A 23,257-nucleotide genomic window follows, 5' to 3' on the forward strand; every position below is an offset into this window, starting at 1 on the left:
CAGAAAATACTCGTATTATATTCTATTCAGACATTTTCAACGTTATTTTATCAGTTATTGGATTGGAACTATTATTACAGTACCAACTGATTGACCATGATGCTAACCTCTTTCTATTTTATAAGCGATAAATTATTTCATTCTTTTTTTATAACTCACCGTAAAAAAGATATCCAAAAAGCACTAATAACTGCACCAAGGGAGCCCCAGTCTGTGTCATGGTTCTTCATTGCAAATATTTCCTCCTTTCAGTCAATAGTAAATCTTCATTATAAAAAGACCGGTCTTTGTTATTTTTATAGTGAAATATAAATTCTGAAACAAACAAAATTATTTATAATTATTAGGAAATAAAATGTAATTTAATTTACTATAATGAATTATCGCTTAATTTGATATTAATGATCAGTTTTAAAACGTAAATAACTATGTAGACCGAAGAATTAAAAAAAAAGTAATTGTTATGAATGTGGTTTATTTTGTTGATATTCTTTTTGAAAATTCATTAAAAACAACATTTTGTTTGTATTAAGTGTAACCTCGTATTGCAGTCAGAATACACGGGTTTGATTCCAGATTTAAAAGGAATGTATTTTCCGAGTTAATATATTGAAATGATTTTCAGATCCTCTATTATTGAAAAGTAAATTAAAAAAAAATTGTACAATAAATAATAAAACGAGTGAAAAAACAATTGTATATGCAGTACGCTATAGTTACCTCATTTTAAAAATTATGAAATAGTTATTTGATGGTATAAAGCTTGATTAACTAACAAAATACAATATAGAGAATACTGTTATTAAATTTTTATTTATTTAAAAAAAATATATTTTCATTAATTAGGGTAAATTTCAACGAAAAAATCAACAAAAATAATTATTTAATATTAGAGAAAATGCATAACCTCTCTTGGAGTTTACATGAATTTTAACATATTGTTACACTTTCATAGGGCTCTGTCTCTTATAAATCAATCAAAAGACTTTTTTTAATCTTTCGCTTTTTTGATAGAGATAGAACAGACACATTCACTCTCACACGTTCGTCACTGTCTCAAGAGTTAATCAAATTTTGATTTTTTTTTTTTTATAACAAGTTAAATTTTATTCTTATAAATGAATCAATATTTCAATTTGCAAATTGAAATATTGATTCATTTAAGATATATACATATATCTTCTGAAAAAATTGATTTATTAGAAAAATTACGTGGTAATTTTTGGAAAATTGATTTTATGATGGAAGTACGTATCTCTTAAATCTGCACATTCAGATATTATTTTAATTAAGTTTTAGGTTTTAATAATTGTGTATAACAATTTTAGCAATTAATTTTTACAAAATGTTAAAAGGAATTCTCAGGTGGATGGTTTCGGATAGGTTGGGAAAATGATTCACCCTTGCTTTTATAGTAGTTCAGGAATTTCATAAGAAAGTTTAAATCAAGTTCTTCTGGCCAATTATTATTTATTACTGTTTATGAATATGAAAATACAGGATGTAGAAAAGTTAGTTCTAAAGATTTTATAACACTTGGGAACCCAAATGACAGTAGAAAGACAGAGAGAGAGAGAGAGAGAGAGAGAGAGAGAGAGAGAGAGAAAAGTCTATATACAAACTCATCTGATCCCAGGTACTTATGAAAGTCTGGGAATATTTTAACTAACAGTAAATAAGATTTACTAAGTCTCCTACAGTAAGTACTTTTACAATTTATGGTAAAACTTTTGTTGTAAGAAGAAAACCACTTATATACCTTAATATTCTTTCGATACTAGCTATTGAAAAGTAAAGCAATCTCTTTAGTTCATTACTACTCTGATTATTATTTCCACAATTCTATTAGAATTATTATTACCTTTTTTCACAATCAGGTTAAACAAAAAATTAACTTCAGTTGTAAGATAACACAGTTGCTAGATATCAAAACAACGGTAGCATTTAACAAGTGTTGTAAATTTAAACAAATATTATGATCCAATGACTTAAGTGTTTTTCCACACTAAGTCTTAGCATTACAGCCATTTTATTTAACTAAACATATAAATATAAGGAAAGTATATTTTTATATTTTATATAGGGAAAATTAGCTGAATAAAATAATTAGGCTTGCATCATAGTGATAAGTATGGTCTGCATTTAAAACCCTTATACAGACTGTCCCACGAAGAAACAGAAACTTTCAGGACATGTTCTATTTGTGAAAATAATGAGAAAAGTTCATATAAACTTAGGTTTGGAAACGCTTTGTTTTTGAGTTACGGCTAGCGAAAAATTTCGCCGGATTTCAGCTTTTCTAATAAAAAGAAGTCCTTCTTATTGGGACCCAAATTTAGGGAAAAATTGGGTGATTGCTTATGTAATTTGAGTCGGAAAATAAAATAAAACAAGTCTCAGAACTATAATTCCAATAGTTTTTAAAATATCCGACGTAAAATAGAAAAATCGGCGGTTAAAAAAGTTTTTTTTTTAGGTTTATTGTACAGTAGCTTTGTTAAATGAATAATAAATGAAGATTTAGTAAAACAACTTGTAGAGAATTTAGTTTTGAGAAAATTATGTGAATTCAGCCAATAAAAAGTAAATAAGAATTTTTAAAAATCGGTTTTATATTGAAGCAAAACAGACAGAAAATCGTTATTCTTTCTGTACCTAATGAACATTCTTCGGTGTATGAACATTTACGAACGAAAAGGTCATTTCCAACATGTTTGTTTTCTATTAAACCCCAACAAACCATCGCGTTAATGATGAAAATCGTGTGATTCAGCATATTCAGCGTAGCCCAGGCACTAGTACAAGGCGAATTTCATATCGAACTAGTTTGTCAAAAAACGAAGTGTGACAAATTCTACGGAAAGAAAATCGTTATCCTTTCCGCCTGCAGAAGATTAAACAATTTTGGCCAACAGATTACCCCCCCAGCGGTTAAACTTGGGTCATTGGCTTTTAGACAACGCAGATAAGGTAAATTCAGTTTTATTTACTGATGTAGCCGCTTTTATAAGAAACAGAGTCTTCGATTCTAAAAATAGTCATTTATGGAGCGATGACAATTCACATGGAACTGTGGAAACTAGTTTCCAACATAGATTTCACATTAATGTTTCGTGTGGTATTATTTATGACAAAAATTCTAAAATAATTTTTTTTTCAATGAAAACCTTACGGGAGATGTATACGCTCATTTCTTGAAAAAATATTTTGCCGGCTCTTTTGGCGGACGGACCTTTACAAACTAGATTGCAAATGATTTTCCAGCATGATGATATAAAGTCACATTTTTCTTTAGTAGCTAGAAATCACTTGAATGCTAATTTCTTAAACTGGATTGGACGTGGTGGACCAATCAATTGGCCACCACGATTCCCTGACTTAACGCCACTAGATTACTTCACCTGGGGTCATATGCAAACGATAGTATATCAGCAAATAGTTAATACTAAAGAAGATTTACTCATTATTAAAATACGAAACGATCCTGAAATGATACGGAAAGCCACCGGAAATATTTTGCGTCGAGCAGAGTGCTGTGTACATTATGAAGGAGGAATTTCAAACAGTTACGGTAACTGAGGCTTGTTATTCTTTTACTATTTATCATTTTATTTTTTTGTTTTGCTGTATAATGTTTATTAGGTACAGAAAAAAAATAATACGATTTTCTGTCTATTTTTCTTCTGTTTTGCTTCAGTAAAAAAACAAATTTTAATTGTTTTTATTTACTTTTTATTGGCTACACTTACATAATTTTTTCAAAACTAAATTCTTTATAAGTTTTGTTTATAAATCTTCCGCATTTATTACTCATTTAACAAAGGTATTGTACTACAAACCTAAAAAAATGGTTTTCCGACACCGAATTTTGTATTTTACGTCGGATATCTTAAAAACTACTGGAATTATAGTTCTGGGACCTGTTTTATCCTATTTCCTAGCTAAAATTACAATAAAACCACCAATTTTACTCCTTAATTTGGATACCAAAGATTACAGTAGGGCTTGTTTTTATTAGAAGAGCTGAAATCCGGGAGAAATATTTCGTCAGCCATAACTTTAAAACAAAGCATTTCAAGACTTTATTTATATCAACTTTTTTTCATCATTTTCACCAGTAGAATATTTGCTGAAAGTTTCTCCGTTTCTTCGTTGGTCGCTCTGTATAAATGCAAAGTTTATTACGGTTCTGGCCATTGCAGCAGCATCATGCGAGAACTAACCGACCGATTGATTTCAAATTTTCAGGATACATTCGTGTTACCTCAGGGTAGCTTTTAAATATAGATCGAGGCTCTAGCCTCCTTGGGGGTTAAGTTTTGAATTTTTCCTCTTGGATGACGACTTAAAACCGGTTTTGATTTCGTTTTTTCGATGTAAAAATAATAGACTAATGCGTTTTATAACTAATCCGATTTTCAGCTCTCTACCTTGACCCCTTCCTGATATATAGGATATTATAGGGTAATAGAAAGGGAAACCAAAAAGGGTATGTCGTTAACAGCAGGAGCTTCTATGTCAAGAACGAAGGAAACATTGGAGGAAAGAGAGCTTTTCAGGATTTCATTGTTATTTATCAATATTATTCTCGCAACTATGAGAATAATAAACATATCGAGGGTCCAGGGAGCTCCGCCCCCTTACCGCCTAATACATTAAGTAGATTACGTATAAATGGTTAGATATACTACGCTGTAGATAAAAAAAGGAACTGACCCAAGGTTTACCTGAATAAATGAAGGGAAACTGTGGTTAAGCTTTGATTAGAACAGTATTTCTGAATTACAATTAATTATAAGGTAATAAGTATACGTAATTGAAGTTCATTTAATTTGTTTAAACGCATGAAATAAGCGTTAGGAAGTAGTTTTTAATTTGGACCAGATTTTTAAATCAGTGGTCTAAAAAGAATTTAATTTTTATCTTTTAAACGTTAAAATTATATTAACTGAGTTGCTAAATGTAATTTTTTAACCTTTCCTTTTAAACAGTGTTTTTTCAATCGAGTTAAGATTTTTATGTGTATGGAATTAATAAAGCTACTAGTTTTTTCACCCGTTAGTTTTAAACTGGTAAAAGTAAAAGTCAATTACTCGTACAAAATGATTATTTTAGATCCTAGGTAAACATTTTCACTTAAACCGAATCGTTTATTATTTTAACTACTTATTTGTAAAAGTTGAATACTACTAATTAACCTTTTTCTTATTGTTTTGTTACTATTTACTTGTACGTTTCACTTTTAAAAATTGGTAATCGTAAAAATAGAAAATCGCTTAGCGAAATAATTTGATGATTTGTATTCTAACAATATAACTAATTTTAATTTATCGTTTTTGGAATATATAATGTTTCTAAAACTTAGTTTTTAATAATTTATGGATTAAAAAAAATTTATAGATATATATTTAGTAGGAAGTGAGTTGGTGAATCTAAAGCTGTTTTGTTTGGTTTTCTACCAGTGAAAGTTGTGTCATACGTGCAGATGACTGCACACAAAACAGTAATTCTCGTATGTACTTCTCTTTTTAAACTTGTAATACACTTCTTCATCCTGTAAATATTAACTGTATTTTATAATAAAGGAAGATGATCTTTACCTAACTAGTTCCGCTATTATTGAAAAAAAGAAATTTTAGAATTTAATTAATGTTACAATTCTTTTTTCAGTTCAGAAGATTCAGAAAAAGGTAATAATAAAATAATAAAAGGATGTAATAATTAAATCTATTTTATTTATTTCAAATTTATCCGTAATTTAATCTCTGTATACATACGTAGACAAAGGAAGAGAAATACTTATCTCTCATTTTATAAATAGAAAATAACAAATAGACTATATATATACACAAATTAAAACTCTATATGTATATATATATATAGTTTTAAAATTATATATATATCTCCGAATAATTGATGTAAAGTACTCGTTAACGTTTTTTGTTTAATTTATGATAAATATTATTTAATTCGACGATTTTAATTTTATATAATTAAATATGTTTTTAATTTATTTAATTAAGTAATAAAATTATTTTTATTTGGTTATTCAATTATTACATTAAAAATTAACTTCTCAGAAAATTTAAATAATTAAAATAATTATTTCCTTATTTGGTAATGTTTTCTTCTTACAAATGAACTTCTTTTCATCACATCTTATCCAGTAAATTTATTTCACATTCTGATAAAAAATTTGTAAACGTTATGTTAAATAAGAAAATATATTTGAGAAATGTGTAAAATCAAACGATTTAGAAAACAACAGCTTCGATTTCAGTCAATATTTCTGAAACGATGAAATCAGAAATCGACTTTTAATATTTTGCTAAATGATGCAATATCCTGTTGTTTAATCGCCTTTTTTACGGTTTATTTATTTGTATTTCTTATGAATTTTATGAAAAAATTATCTTTCCCGATTTTTTATGAAATTTTGCAGCAGATATCCTTGCTGTTACGTGATCTTATTTTTTAAAATTTTATTTCCTATTTTTTTATTTTTTGCACCCCTAAGGCAACCGGCTCCCGCCGTTTAGACATCGGTCGCCTCTGGGTTCCGTGACAGCAGTCTCTGCCCTCCCTATCTTACCCCCACCAGAGGGGTTTCTCAACAGAGGTCCCCGATCCTCAAAGGATACGCCGATCTCCTCTTCCGGACAGCCGACGTGTCCCTCCGCTGGAGGTCTTCCCTCTCAGACCCTAACCTACACACCCCTGACATGCCCTATGCATATCCTTCGCGATCCGCGCCCCATGCACACACCTTGAGGGTCCCCCATGTCATCATCAGGGAACTCCGACCCACCCATTCTTGCATGTGAGAAAGCCAAAGCACCCTAGACGCTGTTATGTGATCGGTTCGATGTAAGTGTTAAAATTTTTTTAATAAAATTTCTTCTTTCAAAATGACAGTTAGTAAGGCTTTAGCGCTTATAATTTGAAAAAATAACGGCTAAATGAGTTATCAGATAAAATTTTAAGCCTTTTAAAATAATTTTATTTTCTTCTAAAGTTGTTTTTCTGAACATAATTTTCTTTATCTAAATGTTTTTACTGCGCCTTTAATGGTTAAATTTAAACTAATGTACGGATTATTAACATGAGGATCTCAATTAAATTGGTATTTGTAATAAGGATATATTACAACCTAGCAGAACTTACGGTTTTGAACATTTAAGGGATTGGTATTTGTGAACGTTTCCAGACGAAAATATTTCTAAGTATTTTAAATACCCCATTATCTCACTAACACACACACACACGTGCGCGTGTGCACAAATAATTTTATATAAATAGAATTTTAGTACAACAATATTCAGTTTCACTTATCTAACTATATCTGGTATATATAAATATATAAAAACGTAAATTTAAATTACAAGAAGGAAAATTCAAAAAGTAGAGAAATCATTGTTTACTGAATGACCTTGTATTAACTTAGATTTAACTAAGTTAATTGTGTTAACTAAGATTTATAGTTTACAAATTGTGTAAACTATAAACTTTTTTTATCGTAAAATTTATTGTTATTGTATTTTTTTATTATTGTACTAGTATCAGGTTATCACCGATTGCACTTGAGTAACATCTTTTCCTATTGATATTCCACCTTTTACCAGGCGTCAGTGAATGACCTTCAGTCTTGTTATTTCAGTAAACACGAAGAGAATGTGACCGGCAAGAGGGGAAAATCCTTAGTCTTGTTATTTTAGTCATCATTATAAAGAGTGCACGAAAGTGTATACTTTCCAAACCATTACTCTTGCACATTACTTCTTACTCTTACTCTGTAAGCAGTGACCTCTTCTCTGAATTTAATTTTTAGTCATAAGTTCGTATTATTAAAATCTATTATTATATTGATTATATTGAACAATTTTTTTTTTACTCGTTAAAAATAAGATTCTAGCTTTGATTATATAGAAAACTCAAATAATTACATTAATATGTGTTGTATTCGTATGATCTTTCATTTCAGACCGCACTCTATGTTAAAGAAAATAACAGTACTGTTTTTATACTCGTATCTATTTTTTCAACTTTGTATTTTTTTCTGGGCTGACGCTAATTACATTATTATATTTTGTGGTAAATATAAAGATTTTAGTTAACCGGTTAAGCTACAATTTCGAATGATCAGTTAGCAACATGGGTTTCATTATGATCGAAAAATTCAAAAAGACTCCGTTAAAAAAAATATTTACTTCATTTTTACAAATGTGTACAAATAATTTAAAAAAAATGTACAGTGCGTATGAATGAAGTCACGAATCAATGACGCAAGTCACGGTACAAAATCAAGTATCTAGTAGTAATGGGGACGCCACGGGGTCGTTTTGAATCGGATAGAAGAGAGTCCGGATGATCACGCAGGGGCTGAGTACATGCCATGGGGATTCGTTTCGGCTCCTGCGTGACTGGGGGGGGAATTTTTTTAGCGGCTGATAGCCCCGCACAGCCGTCAGAGCCAGCTGGCGGGGTCTGGCAGAGCTTTTTTCTCCCCCACGGAAAAAAAAGAGAAAAATGTTAATGAAATATCAAATATTTATATGTACATACATAATTTAAAACACTAAAAATTAATTTTACGTAATTTCTTATTGCAAAGATTTTAAGTTTTTATATTGAATTTCAATTATTATTAGTTGTTAAAACTAATCACTGCTACAGCTAGCTATATTATCTATATGTATATGTATGTATGAATCTGTTGTAGACTCCTTTTGTAAATGTAAATTTAAACCAATTAACAATTTAACAAAATAAAACGTGCCAATTATTATTTCACACTATGAGACTTTGTTGTTGGTCCCCTTGAACTGTCCAGAAAACATACTCTAGAAAAAAATTGATATAGTGAACTGATAATAAATTTGTTCTTTTAATTTGAGATATTTTTTAAGGAATAATTCTTCTGTATTTAGATATAGATGGTAAAACAGGAAATAAAACAACGAACAAACTTTCTTAAAATCCACATACTCGGCCGTAAATTTCTACAATCATTCGAAAGTTATTGGGAAAATTTGTGAAACCACTTTAGCTAGCTAATTTATTGTATCCGTGAAATTTTATTACGATAAATGACAAATATTTGGATTTCCTAAGGATTGTTGGTGGAAATAATGTATTTAAAAAACGTATAGAAAACTTTATCCGGAAAATCGGTGATTAATGAAGTTTTTTTGTACGTGAAGTTTAGTTTTAATTTTACTTTGTACTCTTTTCTCATTAATCAGTGATTGAAACCAGTTTATTAAAAATAAATTATATTATATTATATATACATGATTTCAAATGTATAATAAAGTAAAAAAAAAGTAGCCTAATTTGGGCTAACAGAAGAAGTAGGTTGCACGGTAAAGAGAAACTAACCTGATACGTCAACCCAGTGATCGTGTAAGGGTTTTCATAATAGCGCAAAAATAGTATTTCGATCCTTTTCTGTTAAAAATTACTAATTAATTTTTTTTGGAACCTAATTCTAATATTATTCACTTTTCATTTACGATTTTATCTTTGAGACCATTCCGTATAATATGTACAATATAAATGAAAAATGGATCAGAATTATGATGAAAAAATGTAGTTCATATTAATATTGTAGCCCACCGAACCGATCTAGTGGTAAACTCGTCGTCGTAAAATCACTTGTTTAAAAGCTGATTTATTGTAGTCGAAGGTTCTGAGGTTTGAATTCTATTAAACGTTAGTTGCTTTTATACGGATTTGAATACTAGACAGTGGATACCGGTATTCTATGGTGGTTGGGGTTCAATTAACCACAAAACTCAGGAATGGTCGACCTTTTCTTTCTTTTTCCTGTTTAGCCTCCAGTAACTACCGTTTAGATAATACTTCAGAGGATTATAATGTTTGACTTATTTTTTTTTTTTATTTTGCTTATTTATTTTAATTTAAAATTTTGATTTGTGATGTCAAAGATCTTTTTGAGGATAGGCTATGTTTTTCTGCTACAATCTTTTTTTTTTTTTTTTGGTATTTATTTGTTTGAGTATAATCTTGTTTTTTTTTTTTAAATGAAGTGTGTAGTCTTGTACATTCTCAGTTCGATCATTTCTGAGATGTGTGGTTAATTGAAACCCAACCACCAAAGAACACCGGTATCCACGATCTAGTATTCAAATCCGTGTAAAAATAACTGACTTTACTAGGACTTGAACGCTGGAACTCTCGACTTCCAAATCAGCTGATTTGGGAAGACACGTTCACCACTAGACCAAGCCGATGGGTTAGGAATGGTCGACCTGAGTTTATACACTTCATTTACATGTCGTACATATCATCTTCATCTCATTAGGCCCTTGGGGGGGGGGGGGGGGAGTTGCTTATATTCTTTCATCAAGCCTATTTAAAAACTGTTTGCTTGTTATTAGACAGTATGGTTATACCTAATTTTGTATTGACTAATAATTTAAGTTTTCTTATATTTCGCCTGATTAACTTTTAATGTCTTCTGTAATAAAAAAAAAAAAACATGAACTTATCGTTGAAGTATTATTATTTTTTTTGAGATTACGGGCTCAGTTTCTATGGTCATTAGCCCAAATGGAAATTTTTAGCGCATGAAAAATGGCATGCGTAACCGGGATTCGAGCCTGGGACCTCCGGATGAAAGGCCGAGATGCTACTATTCTGCAACGGAAATCGGCGTTTGTGTATGATATCGGATAAGTTCACGAAAGTGTTTCAAGAAATAGAAAGAATGGTATAAAGGTAACATTTTTAATTATATATAAATAAAGTTTTTAAATTTACATAAAAAATACACCGATTTAAGTGTTCTAAAAATATGTTTAATATATTTATGGGGTTAACTATAATTATTTTTTCATTATTGAAATTTTTATATAAAATTTGTTAAACTATTTTTGCAAAAATGTAAAATGAATGTAAGTATTTTTATGTAGTAAAGCAGTACAAAATATATTTGTTTAGAAATATAACTCGTTTAAAAAATAATACTGATATATATATATATATATATATATATGCATTATTACAAGTATAGAAAGTAAGAGTAAATAAAAAACAGAAACTTGAAAGTACTTAGTGGTATGGAATCCTTAAATTGCTGATTTTTAAATAATCAGTTTGAACCAACATTAAGATTGCAGCATAATTCTCTATCTATTTCTTTTTTTTTAACACACACACACACACACACACAGACAGACAGACAGACACAGAGAAACAGAGACACAGACAGAGATAGAGAGAGATAGATGGATAGAGAGAGAGAGTGAAAGAGATAGAGCGATAGACAGAGAGAGAGTGAGAGAGACTGTTGGGGGGGGGGGGTTGTGTGAACATTCTCATTTCTTACTTTAAAAATAAACAATTCTAATAAATGCGTTGGAATGATCTCTCATTTAAATTAAAATCATTTAAATAAATCTATTAATTCAGAAGTAAACGAGTTTTATAAACAAAAAATGCACGTAGAACTATTTAATTTTACTGTTTTACTATTTAGATACCTATTTTAATGTTTTGGCGCTGGGGTGAGTCATTAAAAAATTCTTTCTGGATAAATGAAATAATTTCATTTCAAAGTATACAATTAGTGTATAATTAATTTTTATTTATTCGTTAAAACTGTTTTGGGTAATATTAACAGAAAATTGTACATATAAAAATACTTAGAAGTAACCCAAAAGATTCTTAAATTACGTAACTTTATTAGAAATAAACATAAAATTAAATATTTTAACAATTTTTATTTTAAACAATTAATAGATAATTACGACTCTTATTAATTATAAAAATGAGTGTACGTTATTGATAATATGTTTATAATTACATTCATTTTGTGTTTATAATTATATACATTTAATGATTATTATTTTTTTTTTAATATCTTTTAACAGTGACTAATGAGTTTTGATAAGATGTTTTGTTAATTGTTAAATAAAAAGGTGCGTAAGATAATAATAAATTAGTAAACTGAGACGTATAATTAAGCCGTATTCCTTATCACTTCAGTATAACCGCGCACTGTTTTAATTGTTAAACAAGAAATAAATAAAAATTAACTAACACAACTGCCAAAAATAACATTGCTCTTTAATATAGGATAATTAATTAGTGCGGGTGACAATTTTGTGTATAGTATAACTTTTTTTCAGTTTTTTAAAACTTATTTAAACATATTCTATCCTACTAAACGACATTTGTATGCGTGTGCGTCCCCCTTAGCTTAGCATCGGAATGTAACGATCACTAGCGGAAAATCCGGATTCGTTAGTATCAGTTTATAATTAAATTTCTAATTTAACTTTCGTTATATCAATTTTCATCATTCAAAAACAAAATTTTTCCACAAGAGGTAATCAATTTTGGACACCTACCCTAATAATCTCATCCCGAGGACGCTGCCCGCCAGGGGAACACGCCCGGAGGGCCTACCTGTGGAGGCGTGCCTATAGCACGCCCTGAAGTTAGTAATATATATATATATATATAAATAGCCTTTGAAAATCCCGGTAACGTAAGGATTCCAACGCGGGGTCATACATCTAACTCGGTTCAACCGTTAAAGAAATAAACGCTGGAACGTACATACATGCACACATCCATTTTGGGCAGTACTGTAATGATTAAGACATTAAATATAGCACTCAAGCAATAAAAAATAGTTAAATAATAATAGCATTTTTAAACAGAAATGACAATAAATAACGGTTTTTGCTATTTTCTGTTTTTTTGGGGTTTTTTTTTTGCGGAAGTTAATAAATATGAGAATCAGGTTAATAAAAATGTTGATTGATTATTTATTTTAGTTAATATTCCTTTATTAATGAATTCGTAATTGAGAAAAATTAAACGAACACTTTGGATTTCAAATGAAATAATCTTTCGTACATTTTACAGATAATAATTGCTACAATTGAAATTTGTAATTATGTTATAATAATAGAGTTGTCATTGCTTTATCTGATATAATCCTTTGAAAGAATAAAGTGATGTGCATTGCTTTTTAACAAAGCGAATAAAATTATAGCGATAATTCAACGCATTGTCCTGATTATATAAAAATGAAGTCTTCTTATTATTGGTTGCACTTTGCTAAAGGAAATAACGTTAGACAGAGAGATGCCTTTCCTTCTTAACAAAAATGATATTTGAAACATATTCTAGAAATTGCTACCGATTGTAAATCCGCCTGTTGAAGCGAACAATTTGAAAATTGCAGAGAGAATAAATCCTGACAGACCGTCTAAACAGAAGAAAAAATAAATTATGCAGTAATTAGATTTAAAATAATGTTATAAATTTGATATTTGTGAATAGAGTTTTTCTTTTATTACTCGTGCAAGATATATTTGCCAAATACACTAAATTGTATTAATAAATAAATGTTTATTTCATAACAAGAATATATTGTTTTATTATTATTTGTATTTTATATTGTTATAAAGCATAAACTGTAAAATGTAATTGAGCAGAAGATTATTTAAACGCTCATTAATGTTATTGCTAAAGTTTTATTGCACATAACTGTAAATTTAATGCTCAAAGTAAATTAGATAATGTGTGGATATTCGTTCCATATTACTTTATATCTGGTCTACAAACTCTATCTGGATATTTTAATTTTTGTACATCCAATTTTCCAGGTGTTGCGAGTGGTAGCGTCTCGGGAGGTGGCATCCGGAGGTCCCGGGTTCGAATCCCGAGCAGGCATGGCATTTTTCATAAATTCAGCCACTGTGAATTGTATGAACTAAATGAGCATATTCCCTTGAAAGTTTTCAACTGTTTGCAAATTTGTTTAGTTTTATTTAAAGCGAATTTTATTGAAGAGTTATAATTATAGTAAGGTTGCTTTATTCAAATAAGGTTTGTAATTTTGGTGCAGTAGTTATATTTACAAACAGTTTTTAGTATAAAAAGAGGATGAATAAAACAATTTTTCAGAACAGTCATCAATAAAATATTATTATTTATCCTCTTAGTAATTAGCACATCTTAACTGTTAATTAATTTGTGTATTTCAAGCCTAATCTCAGCAGTATAGTGTCCAGTGCCGACTTATTGGTATGTATTATTAACAGACATATACTGGGAATTGAACCTAGTTTATCACCAGTTTATAACAAATCAGCTTGCTGATTACTTGATCGCTCACTTGGAACAGTAAACGAGAAAATTTTCTTTAACCTTGACCGACTCAAACTTCCCGGAAACGATATACGAGGGTTCGTATAAATCTTCATTTATGTCTGTCGTTCTTGACTTATTAACCTCAGTTTGGTTTTATCCTTTCCCTCAACATCTTTTCCTCTCTCGTCCTTTCCCATCGGTCTACTTTGTTCGCCAGATCTTCTTCGGCCTTTTCTCTGATGCTTCCATACCTTGTATTCTGATCCTACCTAGCCGAGGTAGTTTATTGAGTTTATTGTTATATTCCACTGCAATTTCCCTTCAAAAATATTAAGTAATATCAAAGAACAAATTTCGGGAAGTTACTTCGCATTGTGTATACGTACCGACGCGTAACCACAGTTTTATTCTTCACAGAACTGTTTTTTTTTAATTTCTTTATAAAATTTGTAAGATGTCTTTGATGTTACGCTAATTATAGCGCAAGGTTTGATTCATTTGATGAATCTATTAACTTTTAAGGATGAGATTATCAAACGTAGAACTATGGGCTGGATTTTACAAAAATTGTTTTAAAAATTCTAACATTTTTGAAAAAAAAAAAAATTTAATTGTGATTATTAAAGTAATAATAATAATAATAATTAATTTTAATGAAATTCTATGTTTTACTGGAGTTACTTTTTTGGATATGATGCGTACACTACTCGTTCCTCAAATGGAAGATGGACCAGAGAATTGATGAGATGTTTTCTGGTATGTGTAATCTTCATATGATTTCTAAAGACCAATTTCTAGATTTTTTTTAAATTCAACTTTGAAAAGGGTGAAGAAAGGCAAAAAAGTCTGAACATGATTGCGAATTTTCTTCATTTCCGATTTTACTAAACGAGATATTCACTCGATTTGGGTTTGCAAATATTCTTCAGATAAATATCTAAAAACCGTTTTGGGGATTTTTGAATTTCGATTTTTTTTAAGGGGTGTGACGGTGTGGCGGCTTAGCTAATATAGCCACTACCACTGGTATTATATGTGCAACGCAACTGGTTGCACCTACCTCCGGTTACTTGACTACAAAATATGAAAAAAAATGTTAAAAATGAGTTTTTTATACGCATGAGTTTAATGAATACGGGGGTCCAAGGGACAAAACCCTGACCGGCTATCTTTTTTTCTAGCCGTACAGATTTTGTACTATTTATTCTCATTTCTTTTTAAGATACTTGTGAATAATTACTCTTTTTTTATAATTCAAAAAATAAAGTAAGCTTGGCATTGAAAAATTAAATTTTGTATCCATATTCAAATTCTGATAGTATATTTCGCGAGCGAAGCCACGACGGGAAATGCTAGTCGTTCGATAAAGTGAAAAGCATAGTGAATTTTTAAAAGCTGTGTGTAATGAAAGAAAAGATTCACACAAGAAGAACGATTTAAAAGTGAATCTTTAAACCTGTCAAAAATAATAAAATTGTGACGTCTGATTATAATATGATGGATACAACATTGAAGTTAATGGTGGTGGGGGAATTAGGTCGGCCAAATGAAATTGAGTCTAACCGCCTAGGTCAGTTGCTTACGCAATTTTGTAATTGTGTTTTTACTAACAATGTCATAGATAGTTTAAGTAACGCATTACCTTAATAAGTTTATAGTAGTACTATACCTGTTTCATAAGAGCTTGGTTTTTCCTTCAGAAATCATTTATCACAACTTTCTTCGAAATTCCCCAGATGATATAACGGATTTACGCCCGTCTGAACGAATGATTATAGTTAACCGTTTTATCTATTATATTATTTAAATAACTTTCTAACTTAAGATAAATTTACCAGTTCTAGGAAAAATTTGTTTTACGTCCTGTACTAGTGATTTAAATTATGAAATAAATTTTTTCATGTATAATAAATTATGGAATAAGTTTTTCATTTATAATAAATTTTTTTCTGGTATAATTTTTATTTATATTTTTTATAGGAATATTTTGGTCAAAGTTGTAGGAATATTCGTAGTAATGATAAACACTGAATACAAAAATGATGTTTCGTTTAAATGAATTGAGAATTGTGAACGTTCGAAATATTTTAATGCAATCCATAAATTGAATATTTTGTACGGTTTTACTATTACACTTCGTTTAACTTATTAGGTTGTTTTTTTATTAAAAAAAAATTCGTCATCATAATTTCGAAAGACTGTTGAACTGATTATCAATGGGGGCCTTCAAAAAAATAATAGGCTTTATAAACTTGCTCGGGAGAATAATTAATTTTTTTTTAAACTTAATATAATTTTAAGTTTATAGTGGAAACAATAATTTATATTCTTTAATAATTTTAACATCATCATAGGGAATTTCACTTTTGCATCACAAAGAAAGGTAAATGAAATATTTATTTAATGATAAAAATAAGAAGCTTGTAGAAAGTTATTAATGCGTTCATTAATTTGTCGTAAAGGTCGCTTATTTAATGCGATGCTTAACATTATTCATTAGAAATATGTTCTAACTTTCAGTTATTTTACTAAAATGGAAATATTTTAATGTAATATAATTTCTAAATTGAAAATTTGCAATAATATTCCTCATAATAATAGGCAGTAAGATTATTTAAATCGATATAGATTTAAGACTTTATGCAGATTTGAATTTGATGTACAATTATACGCTTATTTTGTATCAGTAAAAATATTTAATCGTGAAAATACAGAGAAAAGTCAACTTTTCTTAAATAATAATTTAATTTTTTTCTGAAAAAACAAAAATTATAATTTGATTACAACAGTAATAAATTATATTTCTATTATTTACCTATTTATTTTTTATTCTAAAAAGAAATCCTACATTTATCTAGGGTAATAGACCTCTTGGGTAAAAAATGTAGTAAAATACCAAATAAAAAAAACAAAAGTAATTAGTATGCGATATTTATGAAATTCAATTTCATTAGGTAACTGCGGAAAAAGCTTGTGTAACAAAAAAAAAAAAAAATAGTGTTATTTACGTATATGCTATTCCACAAATAAGTTAGTTTCGTTATGAATACTAAGAAGAATCTAAAACGTAGAAGTTTTTTGTAATATTGAACTGTTTTCTATTGTTTAATGCCCCTTCTCAGAGTAATAAAGCATGCATCTCAATTTTTTAAAGTGTTAACATTTTTTACATTCATTAGACTTGACCGAAGAAGGTTTCACAGTATAAAATACTTCATCAATAACTTAATTTTGTATATCTTAAATTTTATATATCTTGGCATTGGGTATACTTTTATGTACAAGATTACGCAAACAGTGCATAACGCTTAAAAATGTATTTTTATTTTGATAGTGGGAGAAATTTAAATCTGTACTTCAATATATCAACTGTACAATCAACATTTAGTTGAACATAAAGTTGATTGCACTGGTCAACATGATTTTTGTACACGAGTACCAATAGGTGTAGATGATTCAGTTTTTATCCTGTTTTCAAATATGTATTCGGAATTTCTCCATCACCCACAGTATTTTTAATTTAATTTTTTTAAATAGTTTAAAACGTTTTTTCGTCCATTTGTCCATTGTCAAGTAATAACTCTTAGAGCATTGTGAATATGCTGGAACCAAATGAGATAACTCAGAAGGTAGCGATACTACTGTTGTGCAGGTTCAGACGTGTATAGACATGTAAAAACGTGATTTAGTGTAGCACACATTCATCAGAACGATGACAGTTGAGAGGTTGCAGTGAACCAGTAAACACATCATTGCGAGTGCTTTGTATCTGAATTATTGTGTATTACATATTTACAAGTTTATTTCTTTCAATTAGTCACAAAATGCCTAGAGTTTGTTTAAATCATCCTAACAATTTTTGTTATATTTGTGGTGAAGTGACGCTCAAGTCCCAAAGGCGAAATCTTACTCCCTTAGAAAAAAGTGTATGAACTTTATTTTGGGTGTAAAGTTGGACACCAAACAAGGGTCTGGGCCCTACATATCTGTTGTTTATCGTGTTCTAGGCTTCTCACTGCACGGAAAAATGGCACACGCCACATGCCATTTGCTATCCCTATGATTTGAAGGGAACCCAAAGATCGCTCTTCTGACTGTTATTTCTGCTTAACAAGCATTAAAGGGATTACGTCAAAATCAAAACATACATTGTGTACTCTAACTTGCAATCTGCAATGAGACCAGTTCCAAACTGCGAAAAATTGCCATACAAAAGCCTCCAGAACATGTGACATTAGATGATGAGAGCTCAGAATCTGATGGAAGTAAGGAAGAAAAAGAAACAGATTCTAGTGATACAACTTTTGAACAAAGCTGTTCATCTGAGCCTCATTTACTATTAAAGAAAATCTCATGCGAGATTTAAAGTTATCCAAAACACAGTCTGTAATACTTGCTTCCCGGCTAAAAGAATGGTATCTTCTTCAAAAGAATACAAAGATATGTACTTATCGTAATCGTCATTCTGAATTTAAAGACTTTTGTTCTGAAGAACATGGCTTGGTGTTTTGTAATGACATTTCTCCCCTTATGGAGACACTTTGTAATGAACATAACCTAATAGAATGGAACTTGTTCTTTGATTTCTCTAAAATTAGTTTAAAAGCTATGCTTGCATAATGACAATAAATTCCCATCAGTACCTGTGGCTCACTCTGCTGGTATGAAAGAGACATGAAAACTTTAAATTTATATTGGAAAAGTTTCAATAAGCAGTGAATGAATGGAATAGTTATGGCGATTTGAAGGTAATTGCACTTATTCTTGGTTTGCAGCTTGGTTACACAAAGAACTGTTGTTTTTTGTGCGAATGGGATATTAGGAGAGAAGAAACCATTTCATTAGAAAAGAATGGCCTAAACGCGAATCACTCTTTCCTGAATAGAAAAACGACCCATTGTGTAATTCTAAAAATGGTATCTACCTCCGTTACATATCAAACTAGGATTAATGAAGAATTTCGTCAAGGCCATGGACAATACTCCCGGTTTAATGTATTAAAACAGAATTTTCTAAAATTAGTGGTGCAAAAATTAAAGAAGGAATATTTGTGTGTCTACAAACACGATCACTAATGCATGATGAAAAGTTTGAGGAACTATTGAATCCACTGGACAAAGCAGCTTGGCAAGTATTCAAAAATAACACTCAGAGTTTTTTTGAAAATCGAAAGGCGGAAAATTACCGTGATATTGTCAACGATCTTATAACATCTTGTCCTTAAAAATACATTTCCTGTGCAGTAGCACCTAGATTTCTTCCCGGAAAATCTTGGTGTAGTAAGTAATGAGCACGGGGAACACTTTCGTCAGGAGATTTCAGCCATGGAAAAGAGGTATCAAGGCAAATGAAATCCTAATATGCTGGCTGATTATTGTTGGACAATCAAGAGGTATGCCCCGCAATCGAATTGTAACAGAAAATCGTCGTTTCTTACTTTAGGTGACTCAAATGTTTGAATATTCTGAAGTTAAGAAAAAGTATTAGAATATTAGAAATTAGAAATTCTTTTCTCTCGGAAACCTTGCGTGATGGGGAAAAACAGATACCCCATATTTGAATTAAGGAGAAAAAATTCTATCAGAATCATTTATTTTTCTTCCTGAGACAAAAAAAATCTTTTTTGTTCCCCACTGTTAGCAAATGAATAAATAAAAGTAAATTATTTTATTATATCATAAAAGAATTACTTTATTTATAATAAATTATAAATAGTCAATTAATAATAGTACTAAATAGCCAGTACTATTATTAATTTTATTGGAAAACAAAATTTCATTTTTGGATTTTTATAATCATTTGTTTTTTTTTTATTATAAATTTCAATTATATATCATTAAATTCCGCTTTTTTCAGATTTTGAGGGAATAAGTTCTGGTTGTATTTTTCAAGTTTTCATTTCCCTGTTTTATATTTATTTTATTAAGAGACATAAAAAAGAGCTGGAAATGTATCCCGTAAAGCAAGACTTTCCCGGTTGTTAATAGTAAAAACTGAAAGACATAGAGCCAAAAAACAAAATATAGATTTTTTAGACATGGGAATAAATTTTTTAAACATTTTTCAAAAAATATTCTTATGTAGGTTAATTTAACAAATTTGGTTAAGTAAAGTTTTTTCCAAATCTAACACTCCCTTCAATAGAAGCTAAATTAAGAAAAAGGAAATCTTTAAAAAACTTATCTGCAATTTTAGATAGGTGGTCTGAAATTTAAAAAGAATTTTAGACATCCTTTGACAGGTTTATATAGAAGTAAAAAACTTTCAAAAAAAGTTTTGAAAAATGTTTAAGCGGATGGGAGATAGACCAATAAAAAAAAAACCAACATATATTCAATTTTAAGAGATGAGGGTTGATATATTTTTTTATTATTTATATATGCATTTTAGCTAAAACATTTGGTTTAATAAAGTTTTCTTTAAAATGCCTTCCAAGAAACTCGAGATTCTGTTTGTCGCTATATCTCTCACCCGCTTAATGAATTCTGAAAAAAATCTGATGTAGACACCACATGACTTCCTTGTACGTCTATTAAATTGCATGTACATATTCTAGTGTATATGCAACAGTGTTACCTATTCACGCATAAGTTAAGTTACCTATTCACGCGTAAGACCCTCATAAGAACAACGTATATACACTGTGACATGCATGCCCGGTCTTTAATAAAATGGAAAAAAATCTTGTCTTTTAGTTATTACTCCTCTGATACTGTGGGACAATATTCCCGCTAAGTCGTAGTTGATCATTCCTTCCTTTATTTATCTTTTGTTGCCAGTCATTTATTCGCTCTTTGGTTTGATATAATTCTTCTGAAATTAATTTCTATACACCTTTCTAGTTTTCAAATTTTCTCCCTCTGTATATTCATCATCCTCTCTTAATCTTTTTATTCTTTCCTTAGCCTTAAGGTTTTCTTCCTCTTTATATTTATCATCTTTTCTTAATCGTTTTATTCTTTTCTTCTAAACATTTTCTTCCTCTTTATATTCATCTTCTTGTCGTTTTTTTAGATATATTTTTTCATGTTATCTTTCAGTTTCCTGTATGATTTGTTTCTTTTCCATTTATGATTATTTACGAAATAATCCAATAATAAAAACTGATTATTCTGCACCGCAAGGTCGAAATTAGCATTTGTAACCAGTATACAGGAGTTCACTGAACGCAATAGTTTAATTATTATAACTTTTATTTATACAACACACCAAAAATCTGAAACTTTTGTTAACCAGCAACTCACGAAGATATGAATGATACTGATGTAGAATGTATATTACACAACAACAATTATAAGAATCATATTACGCACAAGTGAAAAAAAATGTTCAACAATCACTTCAAATTGAATACAATTCAAAAATTTATGTTATTTTTCTGTCAAATAATTAAATGAAATGATTTAAAAAAAAATAAATATGCAATTTTTAAAAGATTTTGCTAAGAAAATCCATAAATAATACGTTTCTAAATTATAATTTTCAATTAATGTTTAATAATCAGATGTTTCATCAAATCTGATGCGGCATCATATGACTTTCTTATACGTCTTACAAATACACATTTTTAAAAGTACATAAAATTTTATTTCACTAATAACTTCTGATTTTATTTCATATTTTCTTTTTTATTGTTATTATTGAATTATTATTTATTGAAATTTTTTTTTTACAATCAGAGGTTAATAATTATTAATAAATTAATATATTTAAATTAAAAAGAAAAAAAGGTAAAAAAAGGAAATGAAGGTGGATTCGAACCGATTTGCCTTCCCCTTGTAAGATGCAAATATTTCATTAATTAGAATTTTATATGGCTATAATTCTGGAACCAATGAAAATAAGTACAATTTATGATGATAAACCGCTGAAAAGCCAATGAGGACTGACTACTGAAGTTAAGAAAAAGTCCAATTATTTGGGATTTTGGGCTTTTTTGGACACGTTTGGTCCGGTCGATTGCAGTCAAAAAGGGAGACGCACAACTATATGTTATAACAATCCTAAATCCAAACATTCTACGGCTAATCGTTTTTGAGTTATGCGAGATACGTACGTACATAAATACATACGTAAGTACAGACGTCACGCCGAAACTAGTCAAAATGGATTCAGGGATGGTCAAAATGGATATTTCCGTTGAAATCTGAAAACCGAAATTTTTCGCGATCACAATACTTCCTTTACTTCGTACAAGGATGTAAAAATGAAATGCCTCATTTATAGAGAAATATTTGAAGAAAATCGGTTTACCTAATTCTGAGAGTAAAGCCAAACGCAGTGTGACAAATACGTAGTACGCACATACATGGATACATTCTTTTTTGGTCTAGATGACCTAGTTGCACCCTAAAAAGTAAAGATTTGCACTCCATTTTTTATATGATCACCATGCTTTCTCCTATAATATTCCAGCTATATTCACCGGGAAAGTAAAAAACGGGAAAGAATTCGACTCGCGTGTAATAATTATTTAGTATACTCTATGATTTTCTTTTTAGAGGAAAATAAAGTAAGGGGAAAACCTTTTAAACGAATTATTTACTTTATACATACACAAGCAATTTAAAGGTATTTAAATTTTTTTTTTATTATTATTGCTTCTTGTAGAAATCTTTGTGTAATTTTGATGTAATTTACGGTTCAAATTGTTTTTAATTAAATTCTAGAAAATTGGAATAGAGTAAAAAAAATCTTCTTTTTGCATTTCAGACAGCCCTTGCTCCCGCTCGATTGTAGTTTATATTGTCTTTCAGTATTCTTTTGCTTATTTCTATAATGTTACAGTTTTCTCCGTCCTTGCATTTCTTTTAAACGGTAACATGCTAATCGTTACCGTTAAGTTGTTGGTAGTCATTTTTAATTTGGTGCCAACTTTTGAAACTCGAATTTTAAGAGGAAATTTGTATGTAGAAGTATTTTTTAACGTTATTTAAAATCAATTTTGATAAAATTTTATATATTTTTTTATATAAAAAAAACAGATAATAGTCATAATCTGAATAATAAAAATAAATCCTATTAAAAGAAGAAAGTTTTTAACTTAATTTTTTCTTCTCCCTTGAAAATAATTGTAATTTTCTATTGAAAATATTTTTTATGAGCAAAATGAAATTTATTACTTTGA

At 29.3% G+C, this 23,257-nt stretch overlaps 1 protein-coding gene across 1 annotated transcript in view; it reads right to left on the minus strand.

Moving 5' to 3' along the window:
• Positions 1 to 23,257, minus strand: part of LOC142326793 (inactive pancreatic lipase-related protein 1-like) — a 97,325-nt gene that overhangs the window by 68,345 nt on the left and 5,723 nt on the right. The window contains exon 2 of the mRNA XM_075369508.1: positions 160 to 315. Within this exon, the coding sequence (XP_075225623.1) occupies positions 160 to 220 (61 nt within the window). The 5' untranslated portion in view covers positions 221 to 315. The remainder of the gene's footprint in view (positions 1 to 159; positions 316 to 23,257) is intronic.

This window comes from Lycorma delicatula, chromosome 6 (genome assembly GCF_047948215.1).
Source record: "Lycorma delicatula isolate Av1 chromosome 6, ASM4794821v1, whole genome shotgun sequence".
Lineage (NCBI taxonomy): Eukaryota > Metazoa > Arthropoda > Insecta > Hemiptera > Fulgoridae > Lycorma > Lycorma delicatula.